The following is a 24,370-nucleotide window of genomic DNA, read 5'->3' as shown; positions in this document are numbered from 1 at the left end:
ACATTAAAAGGATCATCCACCATGATCACGTGCGATTTATCCCAGGGATGCAAGGATTCTTCAATATATGTAAATCAATCAATGTGGTACACCACATTAACAAACTGAAGAATAAAAACCCTATGATCATCTCAATAGATGCAGAAAAGCAATACTAAAGGGATAATTAAGAGAAAAATAAACTCCGATTTGAAAATAAGACCTGATACTCTAGCAAAAGAAGAAATGTATGAACATGAAATTTTTTTTAAAGGAATAGGTAAAACATTTTCTCATGCTATTCTCATGTAAGTGAAGGATATGAGTGTTTTGTTTTTTTTAATTATCTGTACCAAACACAGTAAACCACAACAGCCTTTTCTGACAATATTTTTATACATCATTAGATCCTGAAACTAAGAAGTTGCAATGGGGTAAAACAGCAATTTTTGTTCTTTCAAAGGTAAGTACATCAAAGTTTCCAAGTGGATGCACATAGCAAACAATAATTCCAAAAAACTAGCTGATGCAAAGAGCCTTGAATGTTTGGGGGATTTCACTGGAAGTCCAGTGGTTAAGACTCCACGCTTCCAATGTAGGGGGCCCGGGTTTAATCCCTGGTTTGGGAACTAAGATTGCACATTTTAGTGGCGCGCCCCCCCCAAAAAAAGGAACCTTGAATGTGTTGGATAAACACAGTGGCATAGTATTAAATACAATGCTTACCAAGTAGTCAAGTATGCATTTAAGAAAGTTTTTAATTGCTTACTCAATAGAGGACTAATGATAAAGCCATTACAGGATTTATAAGAGGAAAATTGGGGGGGGGGAGTGGAGAAAATAAACAGAAAGGAAGGCTATGAAAGAGAGAATCCCTGCTTCAAGAAAAACCCAAGTTAGAACTTGACTCAATACTGTGTAATGGCCTACATGGGAAAGGAATCTAAAGAAGAATGGATATATGTATATGTATAACTGATACACCTGAAACTAACACAACACTGTAAAGCAACTATAGTCCAATAAAAATTTTAACAAAAAGAATAAAATATTTCACCAAGACAAAAAAAAAAAGAGGGGGTCAAGATGGACAAGAATGGCAGTCACAAAACATTGCTTTGGGGGAGTTTCAAATAGAACTACCTGCAAAGAATATCAGACAGTGTTTTGCCTTATTGTTCCTAGAGTGGGGGAACCTCTGGTTCACTAACATGACCCAGAACTTGTCTAAAAGTCATCTGGTTCACTAGCTCCCTTGATACTAAATGCCCAAGCCATGAAAATTAGCACAACTCTAAACACTTTCATTCATGCTACCCTAAAGAACACAAGAGATACGACATCATGGAAATAGATTAAAGGAAATATGACCCTTCCATTGCACCCCCAAATTTCATAGAAAGAAATAAGGGGAACTTTCCTGGTGGCACAGTGGTTAAGACTCTGCACTCCCAATGCGGGGGCCCGGGTTCAATCCCTGGTCCAGGAACTAGATCCCACACGCGTGCCGTAACTAACAGTTCACATCCCACAACCAAGGAGCAGGTGAGCCACAACTAAGGAGCCCTCAAGCCGCAACTAAGGTGCCCACGTGCTGCAACTAAGAAGCTGGTGAGTCGCAACTAAGGAGCCTGCCTGCTGCAACTAAGACCTGATGCAACCAAATAAATTAATGTATTTAGAAAAATAATAAGGGTGTTTCTTTTTTCTATCAAGAATGAGGACTAGAAAGGACTTCAATGATGCATGTGGTTCCAGGCTTCAGGCTGGAACTACAACATTGCTTTTTAAAAACCTACAAATGTTTACTCTTCTTTAAAAATTCAAAAAGTTTCCTTTCTTTAAAACTCCAGAGTCACCTCTTACTTTTTATTCTTCTGCTTCAAAAAAAAACAGATAAGGAAAATGAGACCTCTTTATAGATGTTGCATTTTCACTACCATAATATCTTTACTGAATAGAATTTTATATTCCTGGTCCCTAGCTTGAAAAGTGAAAGAATTACATACTTTTGATTTTTATTTTGCTTTAAAAATAAAAAACTAAGTTGCTTTTCACTAAGAAAAGAAAAGAAAAAAGAAAAACCCAAGTTAAAGAGTTATAGTGAAACTAATGAATGAATTAAAAGTCACTGGGAAATCAAGGAGACAGGACTGGAAAAAAAGGCCTTTATAAATTATACACAGCTGCAAGCATGTCAGTTTAAGACAGAAGGCTTGCATGAGCTTTGAATTACTAAAACTTGGGAAGTAACGAGTATATATATTTCTACGTATACAACATACAAATGATCTGCTAAGAATTATCATGTGTGCTGTCAACTTTAAAATTCGAATGCTTCCTCAAGTGAATTTTAGGTCTGGTGAGGTTTTTAACTTGCCGCCCTAGAAGGAAAAGTCATATGCAAATGTTCACTGGAAAACTCTAGGATGGCCTTGTTCTCCCAGCGAAGAACGTCTACAACGTAGATACCAGCTGTGATCATGATTTCTAGACTGCAGAGTTTTATCTGATTGGACCTAGACTGATAGCTGAGTCATAGACCAAAGATCCCAAAGAGGTATCTCGTTGTAAGTTCTCTCTGGCCAAAACTCATCTGGGGACAATTTAAAACATTACAGATCTATGCGGATAATAGAATAGTCTTCCATAGTAAAATGGACAGTCTACAACTATGGAAAAAGGCAAGATTCTAATTATTTTATTTCAAAGTGAAGAAAAGCAGAAATACAGGCAAGTAGCCCCACTTTCCAATTTTCATCTGGGATTTCCCAGAACAGAAGAAAAACTAACTCCACTTCAGGTATGAGGTCTTTATTTTCTTCATATATGACTACACAGAGTAAACCCAAAAGAAGTCTAAAAAGATGGCCTCTGTACAAACCACAACAGAATTTACTGTTAGTAATTTGGAGTCTTTCAAATTGTCAAGGATTCTGCAGTTCTTTGAATTATTTCTTACTCTAAAGCTTGTCCTTCCTTTTTCATCCCCAAGCCTTCCTCTTCTGTCCTCATTTCTATTCTCTACTTACCGGTGTCATCTCCAATAATGCCTTCTCTTTATTACTGTCAATCCTCTATTTTCATATCTTCTGGTACCAGAAATGAAATCTTCAAAATTGGGGGAAATGAGGAAAAAACACTGTTCTCAGTGCTTCCTTTCTACTGGGCCTCACTCCAGATGTGTTCTCAAGCACACACTCCTGTGTCCACTGACTCCTTCACATTGAATACTTCACACCCCACTCACCTGCCACCTGATAGAGTCACAAAAACAGACGTCCAGATCCCACCCATTTTTCAAACTCTACCTCAGTCTCCCAAAATGCCATCTAGACTATCCCAACTCATAGTGGTCTCTCCTGTCTTTTCTAGCACTCTCGTAATCCGTATGATACGTTTTAATTTCACATTCTCAATATAATATACAGAGTTACTTAGAATACTAACATCAAACAAGCTGCAGTTCATTTACTAGCAGTGTGATCTGAAGTCAGTCATTTCTCTAAGCCTCAGTTTTCTCAGCTATGAACAGGATGATAGTAAGAGTTCCGCATCCTTGCTCATAGGGTTATTAGGAGGATTATTCATGCAAAGTGTCTAGTACAGAGCAAGCACTCAATAGGCATTAGCCATTTTTATGCTGTCAACCATCATCCTCTAGTTTTTTTGCATATATCTTAAGAGCTGAGCCAGATTCTCAGCTGTTGAGAGCAGAGACTACATCTTACAGATGTTCAATAAATACATCTTTATGACTAAATGAGCCAATTATTTCTAAAAAATAATGCTAAGAGAACAATTATAGCATGCTAGTGCACAGAACTAGTCTAAGGTTAGGAAATAATAACTTCACTATATATTTACAGAAGGCCTCATTATGGGCCAGGTGTTACTTAGTAGGTTACAACAATCTTCATGGTAGACCATGAATACCTCACTCCAGAAAGTACCTAACCTTACCTAATAAATACAGAAGCTGTACGTTAATAGCTAGTCTGTGTAATTGCCAGAGATTCTTCCTCCCCAGCCAGGTATCTCAGAAAGGATCAACCATGGGTTATGTCAGGAGGAAGGGTGCTATCACAGTAGATCTTTAGATAGGGAGGAAATACTTTTATGGGATACTATCGAATAAATTATCACAGTCTATCTAGATAAACTCTAAGTATCTGTGAGATATCCCTGCTTACTGTTCTCCTAAAAACTGCAAGAAAATTTCCAAGGTATTCATTCCTTAGTTCACTGCTAAGGCAGGCAATGACCTAAAGAAGCTGGGCTCGTAGTTGAAAGAGCTGGGATTGTCCCAATTGTGTCACTATGCAAATTCACATGAAGAAGGGAGATGAGTAAAGTTTGTCTTCAGCAACATCCAGATGCTTTAATGGGCCATCTTCCAGTTCTCAACTTCAACCCATTACCAATTTAAGCAAAATCCTTATTTGTTAACTTCCATAGAAGATAAAGAAGAATGCCTTGTAACCGTGCCAAAGCTCCATTTTATTCCTAGAACACAGGACCATGCAGAGGTCTATTTTTTATCTTTACTAAGTAACACTGTGAAACAGCTAAATCAAAAGTCCTAGCAACTAAAGACAGACCTCTCTTAAATTATGGTAGAATTTCCACGGGGGAATTATTTCATCCATTCATTCAAAAATATCTACTGAGCACCTATAGTCAGGCAGTTCTAGTTGCTCAGCAAATAGAAGAGACAAAAATATTAAAAGGAAGTTCAGATTCTAGTTGGGGGTGCACTGGTAGACAAATGAACAAGGGATTATAAAATACATGGAATGATGCTGTGTTCTGGAGAAAAGTAAAACGGGAGAAGAAGCAGGAAGGGTGAAGAGACAGACGCGATCTTATCCTGGAGGTTCAGGGAATGCTTCACTGAGGAAGTAGGACTGAAAGATGTGAAATTGAGTCTATGTCAGTATCTGGGCAAGGGGCTTCCTAAGAAAAGAAAACATAGAAGTGCAGTAGTCCTGAAGCAGGAGCTAAGTTTTAGGTAGATATTCTGGAAGGAAAAAAATTTAACACCTGGATCGGCGTTCTAGCTCTTTGCCCTTTACCAACTCAGTAAACTTCAGGAAAAAAACATTACCCCTCTTGAACCTCAACTTCCTCTGTAACTAAGGATACTACCATGTAACTCACAAAGTTATTTCAAGGGGAGAAAAGGATGTTTAAGAATGCACTTTACAACGCTAAGAGATTATTCCCAAATGTTTGTCCTAAGGGCTGCAGGAATTCTAATTGAGGCTCTGCTGGCTTCAAGCTACAACTTACGTAAATGACCAAGCTTGTTTCCTCATCTGTCAAATTAGGAGAATGGCATCCATCTCACCAGGCGTTGTGGGGATTCTGTGAATGAGATCATCCACACAAATACAACGACTGATACACACATTCCTCAAGAAGTGAAAGATCAGCATCCTTGTCCCTATGGGGGCTGCCCTACAAGCAGGCAGAGTTCTGCTGCCGGGCTCAGCATCAGATGCCCGGGGCGAAGCTCTTCCTTAGGCTCTTGTGGAATTGACTGTAAAGTCCCTGGACGACTTTGAAGTGTTTTTCCCCTTCCCTATTCTACTGTGATGTTCTGGCTTCTAAGACACCATTTTCACTCTCTGAAGTCTTTTCAACACATGCAGGTACCATTTAAAAAGCGCTTGAAATGGAGATACCACCAAACGGATTTTCCATGGGGTTCCTGAAGTCCTCCGCCAACCTTCACTTCCTCAGAGCAGCGTCACTTCACTAGCCTTTGGTGAGGGACGCCCTCCTTTTATAAGGACGTGATGACATCACCTCGCGTCGCGACGCGCTTGCGCAAAGATGGTGGCGTGACCACGCCCAGGTCTGCACCGAGACCTAAGGTCCACACAGTCGGCAGCGCCCTCCCGGAAGAGGTCAGTGTGGGGTTCCGTGAGTGAGTGAGGTCCGACAGCAGGACGGCCTGCGGGTGAGTGCCCCGAGTGTCCGAAGGACGGCTGCGCTCTGGTGGGGAGGATACTGTTAAGGGGGAAGAGGTAGGGTGATGAGGAAAGTTCCCGAGTCCTTCCAGTGTCCGCGGAATTTAAGTGGTCCGTGGGCTGATGACTCCTAGAAGCAGCGGATCTTCGGTTCAAAAGGCGGACGTTGTCTTGGGGTTAGTGTGAAGTTCTGATGGTGGTCGCAACAGAAAAGAAGTTACTTTGGAGTCACTTCCAGGAATTTCCTTGACGCTGCATCCAAAACTGGGAAGAAGGCGGCGAGGATTGGCCTGCAGTGATTTCGTCGGAAAGTATCTGTAACTCGACCCCTTCCGGGCGAGCCTGCGAGTGATTGCTGTCCGCGGTGCTGAAAACAGAGCGGCGCCTTGAGGAGGAAACCTGTTGAGGGCAGGACGGTGTTTCTGTTTCCCTTGGCTGTGCTCTGTGTCCCACGCTCCGTGTGTGTGTGAAGGAAGGGCTCAATTTTTAAAAAAATCACTGCTGGACACTCAGGCGGTGAGCAGACAATCAGTATTAACTAAATAAGATTTAGGAAAGCCAGTGCTTCATTCCAAGAAGGAAATTTCATTCCTGTTTTTTTTATTACATCATTACAGCTCAAATTGCATTCTTCCTTTGGGCAGGCACCTTTAGCTCTTGCACCCAACCGTATTTGCCTTCAGACTCAGTCTTCCAAGTAGTTCGCTAGACCTCTGTCTGTACTGGCCCAGGCACTTAACTCTGTTGAATTTTACACAGTGGTTTTTTTTCTTTCTTTCTTTCTTTCTGTTGATTCAATAAAATGTTTACTAGTCTTCATACCAGCTGCTTGTTTTTTTTTTTTTTTGTTTTGTTTTTTTTGTGGTATGCGGGCCTCACTGTTGTGGCCTCTCCCGTTGCGGAGCACAGGCTCCGGACGCACAGGCTCAGCGGCCATGGCTCACGGGCCCAGCCGCTCCACGGCACGTGGGATCTTCCCGGACCGGGGCACGAACCCGTGTCCCCTGTGCTTGTTTGTTTTGAGTCCGGATGAAGGTTAAAATGTGGGGAAAAAAAGAAGAGGGGAAATATGCTGCATTTACCTGTGTCACAGTGTTCTGGGATGCAGGTGGCATATGGAAAACTATGTATCATGAGTAAAAGTGTTTTTAAATGCATTCCTTTCATTTTATACATTATTATAGCTCAAGTTGTATTTTTCCCTTCTGAGAGAACCAGTGGATTGAGGTGCTGAATGATCAAATGTTGCAAAGCTGAGGACATGTGGTAGAAGTAACTTTAAATGTTATTATTTAGCAGAAAGCTTATAAAGGCAGCTTTGATTAAAGATGACGTCCCTGTTTGCTCAAGAAATTCGCCTTTCTAAAAGACATGAAGAGATGTAAGTTTTTTAAAAAGGCTAATCTCAATGTATAAACTGTCCTGGCTTTATTAGTGAAACTGTGTGCATAGGAAGACTTAAAAATCTGTAAGTGTGTCATTTTAATTTTCTGACACTTGAGAGATTCTGGTGTTAAGGCATGTCATTATCCCTCAAGAATAACAAAGATTAAAAGGTCTAATTGTGTTTTATGTCTTCTTAATTTTTGTTACTAATATCTAGATAAATTTATTCTCCTTCTAACTTTTCTATTCTCCACATTGATATTCAGTGAACTTCTCTAAACCTCTTACCAAGGGCTGGCTCTCGTGGGTATGTAACTGTGTAATCACAGGCCCTGCACTTGATGCTCTATCTTCAGTATCATGAAATCCCCAGTATTTATTTTTTTTTTAACAAGGGACCCCAAATAATTGTTTGCCAAGGAGAAAAATTTTCATTTTGCACTGGGCCCTGCAAATTATGTGGCCAGTCCTGCACTTGTATTTATTATTAACCCTTTTCTAACCTCTGTATCGTGGGCTCTCATGTTTTCCTTTTCTTTAATTACCAGGCTCTCTACCATGGCCTCCTAAGGTATCTTTCTTACAAAAATTACTGTTCAGAGACCTGGGGTTTTAGTTCTACCCTCAAGAACAGCCCTGTGCGACACAGTGCTTCTTGAAAATCTCAACTATTTGGGAAATGGTTACACTGTTAGGTGTACCATTTGTGTATTTTTTTCTCATCTGATCATTTAATAAGACCAAAATGTTGTAAAAATGTGCATATAACCAGGGAGAAACTTTTCAAGTCCATTATATATATAACAAAGTAGTTTGATAATTTACTTACACCTTTCTACATCTTTCTTCAATTACTGTTTTACCTTGTTGTGAGTATGCATGTGTAAACACAGCCTCTCACTCATATATGGAACCATCATCTTTCTCTTGGAAAAAGAGGAAAAAAATATTTTTATTGCTTCTTCAAACATATGGAAGTTTAGCACAATTCTAAATGTGTAACATAAGATTCAGGGGTACTGAAGTGTTAAGCAGAAGGTTTCGTATAGCAAGTTATATCAACGTATGTGTGGGGAGGTATATATAAGTATGTGTACAAAGGGATATGTATTACAGTTTGCATTTTCACTAAATATTTTTCAACACTCTACAATAATTTCAAAAGACCAGAGAGGTTACAAAAACAGAAACATGTACTTATAGCATACATGTGAAAATAAAAATAATTTTACCAAGACTTAAGACGTACTGAACTACCTAAGTTTTTCACTGTCTTATTAATTGACATTGTAATTGGCTTTCAAAACAGGTTGAACTTGAAGGGAGGTGCAATTAAAAATGTTATTTATCAGTATATTGGTCAAGCAATAAAATGTTTCTTTAAACTTTATATAATCTTCATTTTCTCTAGAGTATCACAAAGATTAATGTTACTTCAACAAATGGAGAATAAACTTGGAGATCCAAACAAGGAAAAGGCCCCTCAGATGCAAACAGCTGAGACTGCTTTACAAAGGAACCTTAGTCTTTTAAAGGTAAGCTTCTCTGAATTAAATATAGTTTCCCCACTTTGCAAAAAGGTTTTAAGTCAACTTCGTAACTTTGATCTATGTAATTTCTTCGTTTCGAGTTACAGAAAGAATTAATGAGGTACTGTCTGTTTTTTAAACCCATGTTAATTGGACCAGAAGCATGGATTCTCATTTTTTAAAATGAAAAAACTTGAAGTTTGCTTAGGCTAAGGAAAAATCAGTCACCACAGGAAGAATTTTAAGGTCACCTTTGTGCAAGAATAAATACAAGACATAGCTTCTATCTTCCATCTTCTTTTATGCGTAGGGAGATCCTGAAACATGATAAAGCACCTATCATGTATTTAAAACAATTTGATTTTGCCCTACTGGGGTCGCAGTCAACACCCAGAATTCATATCTAAGTTAACAGATTTCCCCGATCTTTTTTGATGGTGATGGAGGAGGTGGTCAAAGTATGTGATTGCGCAAGGCCTCACCATTTGGCCAGTGTGCCCATTTGGAGTAAAATCATATGTGTAACATTTTTGGCTGCTTGCTATACTTTGCTTCCAGAATTGTATGGCTTCATCCATAATTAAAACCCTAAAGTTTGCTTCCATTCAAGCTTCCAAGAGATCCTATGACTAAAACATTTGGTAGTAAGGCTATATTATTTAAGTTATAAAGCAGTGTTTTCAGTTTTTTATTGTTAAATATTTTCATCGATAGGCATGATGTAGTTCTCTTCTGTCCTCACTAGAGGATAAAGGAAGAGGAAAATTCAGTTATCTTCTCAGCTTCTGGCAGTTTGATCCACAGTAATTTAAGTCACAGCCATAGTGCTACCAAAGCATTCTATATTGCCATATGTCTTACTTGCCCAATGGTGTTTGCAATATTTATTTTTAAGTGGAAATATATAGGATAATCTAGAATTTGCACTGAAAAGTCAGAAAATCTAAATTGGAAGTCTTGAAGGCTTGTTTGCTACTTATTACAGCAAGTGCAGGTAATATCAAGTGTCTTCCTTTTAAGGAGAAAGTATTTGATGAATGCCCAGAAGGTCCTTACTATTGAGCTAGTTCTGGACTAGAAAGTGAGGATAATAAAGTAAGTATAAGTTAGAGTTCTTTAGATCAAGTAGCTTACAGGCTCAGTTGATGACATAAGGTACTCACACACAAAATAGAGACCTTGTATGATCAAACATTAATTAAATTATGTGGAATACTCAGCACTTTAGGAGTAAGTGTAAAAACTCTTTGAAAGCTAGAATATGCTATGAGGTCTCAGAGAGGAAGCTAAACTGGAGCTGCATTTCAGTAGGCAGATGGGAAGGCATGCCATTGAATTTTTAAGGAAGATTCAAGACCAGAAGAAGAATAAATGGCCTTACTAATGTTCATGGGATCCTAAGCTAACTAGCTTGGAAAGTCACAGGAAACAAGGCTGAATGTGTATTCTGAGACCAGATGAAGAAGTTGAGACTTGGTATGTAGAGATAATATAGTATTGAAAGTGAGCCAGAAAAAAAAAGAGAGAGACTTATATAAGAGACATACGAATGGGTCTTCAAGAAAGAGTCATTTGCTATTTAGATGCAAAGTGATTTCAATAATGGAGAGATTGAATTTAAGGAAGGTAGCTCCTTGTCATATCTAGAAGGAAGATACTGAACCTAGTTTCATAGTCATTAGAAACCAGTTTGGTATGGTGTGTTTTCCCTTAATTATCAAAGTAATAGATTCTCACTATAAAAAAAACTTGAAAGAGCAAAGATGAAAAAGCATACCTTCTATATCATCTGCCCATTTAGAAATTAGTATATTTTTGTATATTTCCTTTCAATCTTTTTATAAACATTTTTCAACTCTCTCTTACATCCCAGATACAGTGCTTGCTGTTAGAGACGCAGTTTTTCCCGGTTTTTCTTTTCAACATACTTTGGATATGCAATTTTTGGTCCTTCTTTCCCTCATTATTTTCTTTAACTTCGGGTATAATTTTAGTGGCTCTCTCATTTAGTGAGAGAGCCATTCTCATTTTAGTGGCTCTCAGTAAAATAAATAGGACTTGATCACACAATTTGAGTTGGGAGAGACTTTAAAAAGCATAGAGCTTAGATTCTTATCTAAAGGTCTTTTTTTTTTTTAAGCATAAAAACTTTTCCCAAAGATATAAAATAGATAAAAGTGGACCTGCTTTGGCCCAAAGCCCTATCCATTCAGCCCTTCCTTGCCTGCACTGCTGTGGCTCTAAGGAACTGTGAAAAACAATGATCTGGGCTAATCCCTTAATTTAGAGATGAGGAAACCATAAGGTAACTACTCCTAATAGCCCTTTGTCAAGAACAGGTTAAGTTAGGGCTTCCTTGGTGGCGCAGCGGTTGAGAGTCCGCCTCCCGATGCAAGGGACACGGGTTCGTGTTCCGGTCCAGAAGGATCCCACATGCGGCGGAGCGGCTGGGCCCGGGAGCCATGGCCGCGGAGCCTCTGCTCCGCAATGGGAGATGCCACAGCAGTGAGAGGCCCGCGTACCGCAAAAGAAAAGAAAAAAGAACAGGTTAAGTTATAGCAGGATAGGTACTTAAGTACAGAGTGCACTTGAAAATGGTGCTATTAAAACCTGGCAGCATTCCTATAAGATAGTAACAAAACAGGGATGACTGTATGACCGTCCATTATTTGACCTTACTCACATGTTCTGAACAATATCATAAACACTAAAAGGGCATGAGCTTTAACTTTCAGAAAGAAAGCTATAACACTAGCATCTTTCAATGATATAGTTTTATACTTAGAGAAGCCAAAGTTGTTTCAAAACTGGTATGAGTTGAGTAAAATTAATGGATAAAATGTAAACATATAAAAAACAACAGCAATCCTATATATACAGCTGGAAAATAGACAGCACATTCATATTAGCAATAAAATTATAAAATATATAATTGGGAATGCTTTTAACAAGGGATCTGCATGAATGGTATTAAGATAATTATTACACGTCAGTGGGAGCTTTAAGAGAAAATTTAAATGGAGACATACGCCTTAATCCTGCCTGGGGAGACTATTATTTCTCTAAGTCAGTTGTCACAAAGTTATTTTTAGATTTAATAAAATCCCAAGAAAAATTTCTCTAATTGCACTTGAAAAAATAAATTAGCAAAAATATCAAAGCATGATTTTAAAAGGGGAGCAATAAGAGACTAATTCCATCAAACATATTAGTAAAAGAATGAATATGAATCTAAGCAGTAAAGACTACGCACAGTGAAGGTTTAGTCAGTAAATATAGAAGATAGAGGCCTTTGAAAACAGGCTCAGTGATTTTTTCCATTAGTATCAATACAATGAAAATTAGGAAAAACATAATGGATTTAAAAGACAGAGGATTTTATTTCTACAAATACTTCCATGATATAAACTGCCATCTCTCCCACCTTTCCCTCCACAAAATTTAGTTTAACCCAATAAAGGTGATTTTGTGGTAACAAACATCCTCTTGTGAGGAGGATGGACGAACACTCTGGAGTGAGGAAGAATGGGAGCATCCTACAGCAGATTAAAGATTCATGACATAGAGTAACATTTATACCATCACCCACACTGGAAGCTTGTTTTTTAATTGCTATAAAAATTTCACACCTGTGTAAAAGAAGGAATAGAAGAATGTATTTCCATGCACTTATCACCCAGATTCAATCATTATCGGAACACAGCTAGCCTTGTTTTGTCTATACTCGTCACCCCAACCCCTTAAGATCATTTTGAAGCTAATCCTCGACACTGCATTGTTTCATCTGTAAATATTTCAGTATCTCTCTCTTTTTTTTTTGGCTGCATTGGGTCTTCGTGTCTGCGCTCAGGCTTTCTCTAGTTGTGGTGAGCAGGGGCTGCTCTTCATTGCAGTGGCTTCTCTTGTTGAGGAGCATGGGCTGTAGGCTTGCGGGCTTCAGTAGTTGCAGCATGCAGGCTCAGTAGTTGTGGCTCACAGGCTCTAGAGCGCAGGCTCAGTAGTTGTGGCGCACGGGCTTAGATGCTCTGCGGCACATGGGATCTTCCCGGACCAGGGCTCAAACCCGTGTCCCCTGCACTGGCAGGCGGATTCTTAACCACTGCGCCACCAGGGAAGTCCCTCAGTATATCTCTTTCTATATTTCAATATTTATCACTAAAATATCAGCACTATTTTAAGCAAAATCAAACTATCAGTATCAACCTAAGAAATTAACAATAAATCCTCAAATATCCAATCAGGTTCCAAATAAAATCCAATTTGTAATTGATACATCTCCTAAATTTCTGAAAGTACTCCCTGCCCTTTTTTTCCCCCCTTTTCATATATTAAAGGAACTGGGTCATTTGTCCTGTTGAGTTTCTGGATATTGCTAATTCTATCACTGAGGTACCCACTTAACACATTCCTCTCTTCCCCCTCATTCCTATAATTGACAGATCTAAGTTGTGCTGTGCAACAGAAATATAATTCAAGCCATATATGTAATTTTAAATTTCCTAGGAACCATTTTTAATAACGTCAACCTAAACAGATTAAATATTATTAACATTTGAAACATGAAATATTTCAAATGTAACTGCTATTAAACGTTACTAAATATCTTATATTTGTTTTTCTTACTAGACCTTCAAAATTCAGTGTTCATTGTGTGCCCACAGCACATCTTAAGTCAGACTTGTACATTTCGAGGGCTCAGCAGCCACATAAGGCTAAGAAATACTCCACTAACAGTGCAGATTACAGAGGCCGGATCAGATTGAAGTTCGATGTTTTGGGGAAGAACACTTCCGTAATGCCAGGCTCTCTCTCTCTTTTTGGAATGTTAGTCATTGATGATCACTGACTAAGGATATTCATTAGGGGTTGCAAAAAGCAATGTTCAATTATTTTATTCCTTCTCATTCAACTGCTGATTATTTATATTGAGAAACTTCCCCCCATCAATTATTTGGTTACATTGAAGTATATTTCACAGAGGAAAAAGCATGATGAATGCTTGATTCTGTCTGTTTAGTTTTCAAAATAATAGGTTGGTTCTCTAGTATCTTCCAAAAGTGAACAATTAGTGTTGTTGGTTTTGGTTGCTTTTTTGTTTGTTTTTGTTTTTGAGCTGTCTGGGATTTGAAATTTTTCAATCCATTTTCATTTTTATTCCTACTTATTCTCAACTTGTCCCATTTTTACCAAGTGAGAGCCTCGTCAGATTAGCTCCTGAATACTTCTGATGGCATCTTAACAGTCTGACAATTTCCTTTCTTTCTGGTCTGATGCAATCTTCCAGGCTCATCATGTGCATTTGCTGCTTAGACCTGGAGTTGGCCATTGTTCCAAGGAGCCCTGGATCCTTTTGGTAGGAAGTATGTTCAGAGCCCTCTATCTGGGCACTAGTGGGGTTTACTGCAACTTTTTTTTTTTTAAGATAAAATACATCAGGAGCTCATATCAGAAATTCCAGAATTCCAGTTTGCAAGACTTTTAACTTAAAAAATCATGGATCTTGTACCTCTTAACTTCTTTTCCTCAAACCAAAACTCTGTTCCCAAAGAATTTTCCAATACCAGTGTAACTACTGATGTACTTTATCCTGTGATACAGATAGCACTGTCACCACCCATTTGATTACTGAGAATGGTTTTCAGTAACATACATTTTACAATCCTTTTTGTCATTAGGGTGTATCTCACTAAGGATGCTCAGTCAAAATACTGTGTTCTAAGACCACTTGATATAATTCTTCTCCATGTGGCTATGCCACCACTAGATAGCAGTTAGATTTGTTTCATTTTATTTTCAAATTTGTAGAGATTGCTTTTTCATTTGTTCTCTAACTATATAAAATTTTAAATGGTCTAGTGACAAATCTATACAACAAGGTACAGGTAAAGCTGGCCAACTAGCCTTTCTTCCTCTCCTCTTTTTTCCTTTTCATTTTTTTAAAGTTTTTGGTTTATACTCAGGAAACTTTGATACCTCAGTCTGTATTTATTTAATGAATATTTAAGTACCTAGTACGTACCCTGCACTTTGTTAGATTCTCAGATGCTTAAAGGTTGTATGAGACACAGCCCTTACCTTTGGGCAGCATATAGTGTAAAGGAAGGTTCTTATATGGAAGTATTAAGATTTAACTTGCTATAGAAGGCCAGGGTCAAATCACCAAGATTTTGGGTCAGGCTAAGGAAGGCATGTTTGATCCTCTGTGTTGTGAGTACCATTTTTTAAATTTTTTTAATCTAGGGGAGGACATATTTAAGGTCCTTTTTCGCAAAACTAATCAGGTCCATGTTAGGTATGGATTGAACTAAAGTGAGATATGGCCTAGGCATAAGTACAAGTAAGTATTAAGTATTTGCTGAATGAATAAGTGTAATTACAAGGCCACAGCATTGAGAATGACATGGAAAGGCTCGAGGAGACATCCTGATGGAACAGAACAATACAGGGAACTTTGAATTTTTCAATGGCAGGAATAAGAACAGTTGGAGTTTGAGGATACAGCATAGGTATCTGAGTGGGTAGAATTCCCACTATTATACATTCAATCCATTCAGTGGAAAAAGATGAGTTTAGTTTTATCAGGTTGAGAAATAAGGGCTGGGAAGAAAAGTTAGCCATCTCTCCTCAGTAATAATTAAAGCTAGATCAGCAACAGTCTTGGAGGGAGAAAAATTAAAAAGATGGGGACACTTGTCACAAATCTTAAGAAAGCCCACCCTGCGGATTAAACCAGAGAAAAAGGAGCAAGCTGAGAAGGAGTCTGAGAGGTAAGCGAAACATCTAAGAAAGTGAAATATGACTTAAGCTAAGGAAGAAGTTCTCTGGAGGGGTGATAATCCCTTGTTGAAACGCTGCAGAGGTGACAGTTAGGTGAGGCTGACTTAGGCCTGCTTTTCCAGGCCACATGTCCCTCCTCCCAAACTCATCTCCTGCTCTTTGTGTTGCAGATCTGCTCTTCTCTGCGAGATACTCAGTATCCTTATTTTCTGATCTTTAAGAAAAATGTTTAATCTTGCCTATAGGTGCTAGTGGCTCCCAGATCTCCCAGTAAAGATAACTTTGTAACTGTTCTTAGAATAATGGTAAAATTGGGGTTCTGATTTTATTGTTTGATTTCTAGAAGTAAAAAGTGGTTCTTCCAGGACCTTCTTAAATTTCAGTGTAATCAGAAGACTTGGTCTCCCATGTCTGTTGTATCATCGGCATCAAGAGCTCTTTTAAGCCTGAGTCTTGGCCGTGAACTTCTGGTATGGGAGAGACATGCTTATAGATGAGCTTTTTATCCCTAAATTGTTGTCTTTCCCCTTCAAATCACCTTCCTCTAGACAGCAGGTGCATTACTGGTTGTGCAACTTTGGGGAGTCCCTTTAGGGAGTTTCCTGTTTTTCCCTTTTCCATTTCACACCCATTCCTTGCTCCCGCGCCGCTGCCATCTGCTATCTCTTTTCTCCTGTTCAGCGTTGGCTTCTTCACACCCCACTCCCACGCCCTTTTCCATCACTCTCCTTCTGTCCAACAGCCCTGTACTTAGATCACTCCAGTGCTTGTACATGGAGCAGAGAACTTTCTCTCTTCTCTCAACTCACTAAGCTCAGAGGAGGGACAAAATTCACATGGCCTTCAACCAACACCCTGGAAACTTGACAAACCTAAGGAAGCACAAGATAACACAGGTGCTGATTTGGGGAGTATTTATTTAACAGGGCTCGAATATTTCTGTAACAACTTGCAAAGTCTTACGTTTCTGGGCGTGAACTTTATGTACAGATCTAGATAAAATCTTTACTGACGTCTGAATCAACCTTAAGTACTCTTGTGCTTCTACAACCCTAAGAGAAAACACAAACATCTAGAGAAAACACAAACATCTACAAGTTCAACTACAAAGTACCGCATGTTACTTGAATTCCATCAGCTGAAGGATGTATCAATATTACCTAGCAATAAAACTTGCCTTTGAGATTAGTTTAGCAATCTGATACTAAAAATCTAGATAGATTAGTGAAAGGTTCTTGTTGCAAAGTACTCGGGTACCTCATGGACCTTTTCAATATGGGAAGTATTTGCCTGAGTATAAAATTTAAAAATGGAATATTGGACAAATGTAATGTGTGTCATTCATATACCATGTGCATGATCTGGACAGACTAGAACTCTTCACTTTGAAGGTCAGCCTAGCATGGGTCTGATCATGAGTATCTGATTGTTTTTCGTATCGGAATATTTGACTATTTTATCCATCTGGCTGTTTTTAAAGGATTTTAAAGCTAAGTTAGTACTCTGAGCAGTTTAGAGGAAGTTCTTTTTCCAAGAATTATTGGCATTTCCTAGCTACTTAAAATGAAAAAGGCAGAACTTAGAAGTACCACCCCCATCCCTGCCTTTTATTTTAAAATAAGAAACCCTGCATCCTCTCTTTGAAACCGGTTAATTAAGCAGTGATCTGTCAGTGCCTGTCCATCAATTCAAACTGTATATCCAGAGGAGAGTTGAAGCGAGAGATCTGGGATACAGATATTGCTATTACCGGTGCCATTTGTGTGTGTGGTTTAAATACATTTTGTTTTGAAAATGCTTCTATCTGTTACAGGATATAGAAGCGGCAGAGAAGTCTCTACAGACCCAGAATCATCCAGTTCCACCGCCTGAGGTGGCTTCTCTTGAGGTGAGAATCTTAAGGAACAAATGTGAAAGAAGAGACCCTCAAAAAAAAAAAAAAAAAAAAAAGGAAGAGAGGCTCTTCAGTTAGTGCATTGTAAGTGGCTGTGTATGTATATATCCCAGATTCCTTCATTCAGTAAAATAAATGAGATGTGTCTAACTGATCTCTCTATGTCCACAGTGCCATGCTTTGTATGTAGTGGGTAATCTGTAAGTATCTGGGTTTTAAAAAAATTTTACATCAAGTGAAAATTTTATCAAGACCTTGTGTCTTTTCACCAAGTCACTTAGAAATGACTCTTGTTAAATCCTAACAGACAATATACACTAAATCTTAAGAGGACAGCCTAACCAAAATGCTTTTCCTGTTGGCTGATGTTAGAAGCAGCAGCTCAGTCTCTTCACCAAAAATGCAACCGACGCTATTTAAATGCATATTATCATGCAGTATAGCGTGGCTTTTGTCTGTTTGATTTTGCTCAATTCAAGAACAGATTGGGAAGATGGTTGGCAAAAATAAACCGTATTTGGTATACGAATGTATGTGTGCTGAAAGGGAATTTGCTACATATAGAATAGTTTGATTTTATATTTTTAATGACCTTTTTTCAATACAGTTTTTGTTTGCTGCCTAACCAGGGATGTGAACAGACTCAAAAATTAAAGGCTGAGAATTTGCCCTGCAATTTTCTGTGTCATCTAGAGTAATAAGGAAAGGCAGTGATCAAGGATAGAAAGAACTCCCGTTCAAAGTTGTGCCTTGGGCATGTCTTTTTCTTTGTTGAATTGTCCAATACCTTACTCTGGCCTGTACAGGGCCCACACAATAGGGGTTAATCCAGCCGTGAATGGCGGAGAAACACCCAACCACAGGCCTTGGTCGGTATTTTTCTTAGCTAGTCTCACACAGCAGGATGACCTTTATTTTAAGTATGTCAGGCTACTTCTCAGACCACATGCATAGATGCATAGATACATGGAACCCCTCATCATTTTCAGCTTTCAGAGCCCTCATACCTTTTCTTTTCTTTTTTTTTTTAAATAACAGCATCTTATTTTTTTTATTGTTTACTTTTGGGCTGCACCAGGCAGCTTGCGGGATCTTAGTTCCCCGAACAGGGATCGAACCCGAGCCCACCGCAGTGGCAGTGACGAGTCCTAATCACGTGACCGGCAGGGAATTTCCCCCACTCCCTACCTTTTTAATACTCAATGCGAATACTTATGTCTCCCCAATGCTATCTAACCCTTGGACTGAATTCTGAAAATGAGCCGGATAGTGATGATCTCGTATCAAATGCTCTCCTGTGACACAGAGCTTTTGGCATCTGACTTTTCTTTGGCCTCCTTAGGGCACTCAGCCAAGAAACCATGCAAGCGTGTAGATGCCATACAGCAATGCACTATGAGCTTCTACAGCTTACAGACTGCTACAGTCAGTCTAGGAACACAGCGTCTCAACTTCCAAGTTACTTGAATTTAAAATAGCTAGATGATGTTGATATTATTGTTATTATCCAAAAAAATGTGGGAAGAAGTTACAGTTTGCCATATCAGGTGCTCTTCTAAAAGACAGAGTGGCTGCATAATGTTGTGGATGCATAACTTTAAATGTTTTTCCCCCCTACAATTAAGGGGTCAGTTCACCTGAGTCCTCTAACATGCCCCTTATATTTCAGGTGCTGATCTCATCCAGGTCACATCTGCTTCCGTTAGTTCTAGAGCAGCTGTTCACGTTGAATCATTTCACTGTGATAATTTTAGTGTGGGCAATCATTTGGTCTGGGACTGGAGACAGTAAACAAAAACTTTTAATGATTGTGTAGCCATAAATGATACTACTGGTAATAATCACAAGATTGGCCACAAGAGGGCGTGTAAAATCACAATAAAATTGTAAAACCTGTAATTCTGCCAGGCTCTGGTTTTACTGAGAAATTTGAAAATTAACACTAGTAAGTAGCCAGATTTTTTTCTAAAATTAACATAAAATATTCTGTAGAGGAAGTGCATTCTACGTATATGTGTGAGTGTGTGTGTGTGTGTGTGTGTGTATACGCACACACACACACTTAAGTGAATAAACATTTAGACTATTATGAAGAGCCAAGTTCAATTGCTTGATATGCTTTTTTACTTTTGGATGTTGGTTTTTTTTCCAGACTCTTTACTGGGCATCAGTAGAAGAATGTATTCCCAAATGGGAACAGTTTCTTTTAGGAAGAGCACCATATCCTATTGGTGTTGAAAAGCCAAATGAAGCAGAAGATACCATTGAAAAGGAGGTGCAGCAATAGCTTCTTCACATACTCTTTCAAAAAACTATTTAGGACAGCTGAGTGTTAAAGAATATGCAGATCACTGCAGGAACTTTAGGAATCAGACATGTTCACATTGTCTCATTACTTCCTCGATGACAATGAAGATTTGAGAATCCACTTGGGACTTTCAGGCCATCACTGGGAGACCTACTACTCTTTCAGTGTCATGAATTTGCCTTCTACCAAACCCATGGAAGTGTTAAAAGCTGATACTGAAACTGATACTGAAAGGTGGACTGTTGATTAAATAAGCTGCTGAATTAGTGTTGTGTGCTGTTAAAAAAAAAAAGTCATTTACTGTCACCATTACCTAAACAGTGAATACCAGTAGTTCTGATTTTACATCTTCTATAATCTTTACTTTTCAGTTATTTTGTTATGGGGATAAGGCTCAGGATCCAAGTGGTTGTTTGCTCACTCTTTTAGCTTTTTAACAAATGAAAAAGACAGTGACAATCGCTTAGTATAATAATATTGATCAGGAAATAGAGTCATAGGATTTTGTCCCTCATAGATCACTGGACCTGTAAAAATTCTCGAAGCAAGAACTAAACTACCAAGCATTCAATAAGTAGCCAGTTTCAGGAGGGCTCAGATTGGGTTCTGAAAAACGACACCTATTCGAGCTGGAAACGGTCGCTGGATTTTGACCTGGTTAAAGATTGCCAACCCTGTGAACACAAGTAACTCTTCTCTCATCTTCTCATCTTTAAATCTACCCTTCCCCGTCCCTTCTATTTTATTTCTCAAACAACTGTCAGAAACTTTTGGGTCACAACCCTCAATAGCTTTGAGATTCCTCAATCCACCACTGCTGGAGTGCTCAAAAAAAAAAAAACAAAATTCTGATTTTTCTAATTATAAAAGCAGCTCCTGCTTAGGAGTCCACATCACAATGAAAGGTTTTCCATTTTAAAGTGGTTTGTGGTTTTATAAGACGACAATAGGACAAGCTGAAATAAAATTGAAAAGTCCATTGTGCTGATAAGTTCCTTTAAACTACCATCTTGGAAATATCCTGTTGAGTGGGTGTTGGTGTGGGTAACAATAATGTTGTTTTCATAGCATGTGCTGGCAGATGAGCACGCTTCTCTACAGTGTTAACAGTTGTAATTAAGGAATAAACAGCACAGAGTGTCAGTCCGATGACAATTTCATCTATAGTGTCACAATACAAAATGTCACAAAATATTAGAACTGTTATATAACTATAAAAAGGATTGGCTTAAAAGCCAAAAAGCCCTTTAAAAAGGAAGACAGAGAAAGAAAGAAAAAAGAAAACTGGCATGGGGACCAGAACCGTTTTATACCTTCTCAAGAATGTTCTGTCACGAAAATAAATTGATATATATTTTTTTCCTGTTACATTACAGTTTGGTTTCTAGCCATCCAGTTGATTTAGCAGGAGAATGCAGGGCTTTTTAGCAGCTTTGAATTGGTAAACAGATTTAGATGTAGTAGAGAGAACATGAGGAAGTTTTTTTTTTTTTTTTTTTTTTTTTAACATCCAATCTTTCCCAGCATATGCACATAAGAAGGTGAATGAAGCGATGTGAAACTTATTTCTCTTTAGTCAAGTGAAAAAAAGGCTAAACATTTGTTGAGATGGTAAAATATTGTGTCAAGCAAGTAGGCATATTCCAAAATTAAACAGTGGTTGATACATGAGCCGTCCTCAAATATTTGAGCATTACGCTTCCTTTGAGTTCTGTAAATTAAAGCACCAGTAGGTTAGATTAAAATACAAAATGAATAGCAATTTAACCATCTCAGGAAAGGTTCAGGTTTTTTTCTCCCCTAAATTGACTAACTTGCTAAATCTTTTTTTTTTTTTTTTTAAACCCTTAAGTTTAATGTAACCTGGCTTATGATTTAGGGCAGAAGGGAAGCTATTTCTAGGCTTCAGTTGTACCATTTCCCCCATTTCTACTTAGTACCTCAAAAACTCCCAGAGGGGACTTTATTCCTGCCCCCCCCTCAGAGTTTTCCCCCAGCCCCCTTCTTGGAGAATGGAACAGATTGCACCACATGGTGTATGTTTAAAGAAAAAAACAATCCTGAAAAGACCTAGATACCCCATTAAAGGGCATTATATTCCTCATGGCAAATTGGCTTCACGTAGGAATTTCCAAATATTGTTTTCTGTAAGGAGGAGAGAAATACAGTATCTAATGTACATTTTGTACATAATTAGTAGGAATCAGACAAGGAGAAAGAAATGTCATCTACTGAGACATTTTCCTCCCTATTCAGTGCCCTTACCATACACTACACTGTACCCATGAATCTTTATGAAAACTATGAATTTGTATTTTTTTTTTTTTTTTAGAATAACGGGGTTTTCAAAATAAACCCTGTTCCAAGAATTTTTCATAGCCTTTCTTGGATTGTTGCAAATGCATAAATATTCAAAGATCATTTTCTGCTGAACACTTCTTGTGTATGATACTGAGTACTATTAAACCATAAAATGCTAAAGTTCAGAAAGAGCTGCAGTTTTTCTCTGAACTTCAAAAAATTAATTTTACTCAGTACTCAGGAAAAAGCCTAATACTCTGGAAACCAGACATCTGGTCTTTCCCATGTGCAGGGAGCAGTGTGAATGAAAGTGATGTCAAACGGACAGTTTTTCTCTGCCTTATGTATAAGGTGTTTTAACTTGCTAGCTTAAGACTTAGATGAGAATTAAAATCTTTAACTGTATTTACCATTTTGTCTTCTCTGCCTCATCCTCCCTTTTCTATTAAAAAAGAGAGAGAGAAAGATGTCCTGGGTATATTTATTTTTGATTCAAAATTAAACTTATTTGGAGGCTATTTTGTCACTTAGGAGACAACTGGAAACACTGAGAGTAGAGTGGGGAAGGGGTATGTGAAAAACCAAGGTATGCAATCACCAATTTCAGGCAGGAGGAAGATATTAAGCTTTAAACCCAGTGTAAGGTTTTACTGTGTAAAATTTAATGCTCAAGGCCATGAATTTGGCTTTATCTACAAAATACATTCTTTTCCTTCCTTAGTCTATTGTCTTTTTATTCTAAGCCAATTCACATCATTTCATTTTTTTTTTAAGAAAGTCTCTTGTTTAAAACAAAATAAAGTTTTAAATCTCCCTGAAGAGTTTTTTCCCCTTTTCAAGAATTGCCCAAACATAATAATACCTACATGGCTTAAAACATCCTTCATTGCAGTAGTCTATTTTGACCTCTTCCACTTTAATTAGGATAGTAAGTTATTTTTTTAAAGGGTTGCTGACCAAAATCTATTCTTCAGAGAAGGTAGTAACTAGATGGTGAATTCAAACAGTAAAATAAAGTCTATGAAAAATATGGAGAAAGGGAAAGGGGGAGAAATTAGTTTGAGAAAGCTTTAAGTTGGAACGAGAAAGTCTCTCTCTCTCTCTCTCTCTCTCTCTCTCTGGTGGTGTTTTTGTTTGTTTCGCATATAATTCAGAAGTTAATTTGTCTATGTAGGAAATTTAATTCTCTATTGCTAATAAGAGAATGCTTAGAGTTTTCTGGGACAAACATGGGGACATGTCAAACTTCAGCAATTAAGTACAGGATTGATTTGTGGATTTGACACCTGGCATTGGGATCCCGCTTTCTAACTGGAACTGAGATTATATCCTTACTAAAATCCAAGACAAGGAAAACGAGTCCAACAAAGGCAGAGGCTAAAAAACCGCTTCCGGACATCATCTTACTTCTCCGAGTCAGGTTTCCTTGCTTACAAGAGAAAGGACTGGGTCCCCCTACATGGTAATAATGTTTTGAAGTCCTTGCTATTTTAAAAACCCTAATTTGTGTCTCAGACAAAGACAGAGACTGAGACTCTGCTAAAGGAGTAGCCTGACCACAGTACAAATCAATAAATAGTTGCACAGAAGGGCCAATGAAGTGTTCTTATTTTAGAAAGTAGGGATGATTTAGTTTGTTTCTCTCATTTTGATGATAACTGGCCCATTTAAGCTCCACTGTAATAGTCAAAGGATTTTTTATTACTCCTTAGTAAGTCTAGGTTATCAATGCAGAAATTCTCTGATGTTTTACACAATACCACTTTAGAGACAATAAAGTCAAATTAGAAGGAGACAGATTTCCATTTATAATTTTGTCTATAGTCTATCTCTGCCTTCTTTCATCTCCCAATACAATATCATTATTTTCTATACCTTGTCTCCAACCATTTATAAGGTCTGTAACACTTATAAACATATCATTGTACTAGAACACTCTACCCCAGGAAAACAAATACTGAGTTATTCAAAAGAAGCCTAATCTAGAGCCTTTTAAAAGGCTATCCAGTAAACACAAAGGTGGATAACATTTGAGCATCATTCATTCATTCGTTAGATCTTATTGACTTCCTACCAATAAGGAAATTGAATCAGTAATCAAAAACCTCCCAACACAGAAAAGCCCAGGGCCAGATGGCTTCACTGGTGAGTGAATTCCACCACATATTTAAATAAGAATTAAGGCCACTCCCTCTCAAACTCTTCCAAAACACGTAGGAGG

The 24,370-nt window shown here is 38.1% G+C and overlaps 1 protein-coding gene and 1 long non-coding RNA gene across 4 annotated transcripts in view; one reads left to right on the top strand and one right to left on the bottom strand.

Moving 5' to 3' along the window:
• The window catches only part of LOC136794979 (uncharacterized), a 49,140-nt gene extending 43,399 nt beyond the window's left edge, over positions 1-5,741 (bottom strand). Inside the window, exon 1 of the long non-coding RNA XR_010842525.1 lies at positions 5,272-5,741. This is a non-coding gene — a long non-coding RNA (uncharacterized lncRNA). The remainder of the gene's footprint in view (positions 1-5,271) is intronic.
• Positions 5,742-5,788: 47 nt separating this feature from the next.
• Positions 5,789-21,206, top strand: CEP15 (centrosomal protein 15). Of its 3 annotated transcripts, none has more exons than XM_059078118.2 (5): positions 5,789-5,944; positions 7,251-7,335; positions 8,752-8,875; positions 17,460-17,534; positions 19,693-21,206. In XM_059078118.2, the coding sequence occupies exons 2-5, from the start codon at positions 7,283-7,285 to the stop codon at positions 19,825-19,827; spliced, it is 387 nt and encodes a 128-aa protein (XP_058934101.1). In that variant the 5' UTR covers positions 5,789-5,944; positions 7,251-7,282; the 3' UTR covers positions 19,828-21,206. The 3 variants fall into 3 exon arrangements, with proteins under 3 accessions (XP_058934101.1, XP_058934104.1, XP_058934103.1); XM_059078120.2 differs by having other exon boundaries at positions 5,828-5,944; positions 7,254-7,335; XM_059078121.2 differs by lacking the exon at positions 7,251-7,335 and having other exon boundaries at positions 5,818-5,944.
• The last annotated feature ends 3,164 nt before the right edge of the window (positions 21,207-24,370 follow it).

Source organism: Kogia breviceps, chromosome 10 (assembly GCF_026419965.1).
Source record: "Kogia breviceps isolate mKogBre1 chromosome 10, mKogBre1 haplotype 1, whole genome shotgun sequence".
NCBI classification, from domain to species: domain Eukaryota; kingdom Metazoa; phylum Chordata; class Mammalia; order Artiodactyla; family Physeteridae; genus Kogia; species Kogia breviceps.
Note: the sequence above shows the minus strand (reverse complement) of the source record. Positions and strands in the feature narration are given on the sequence as shown.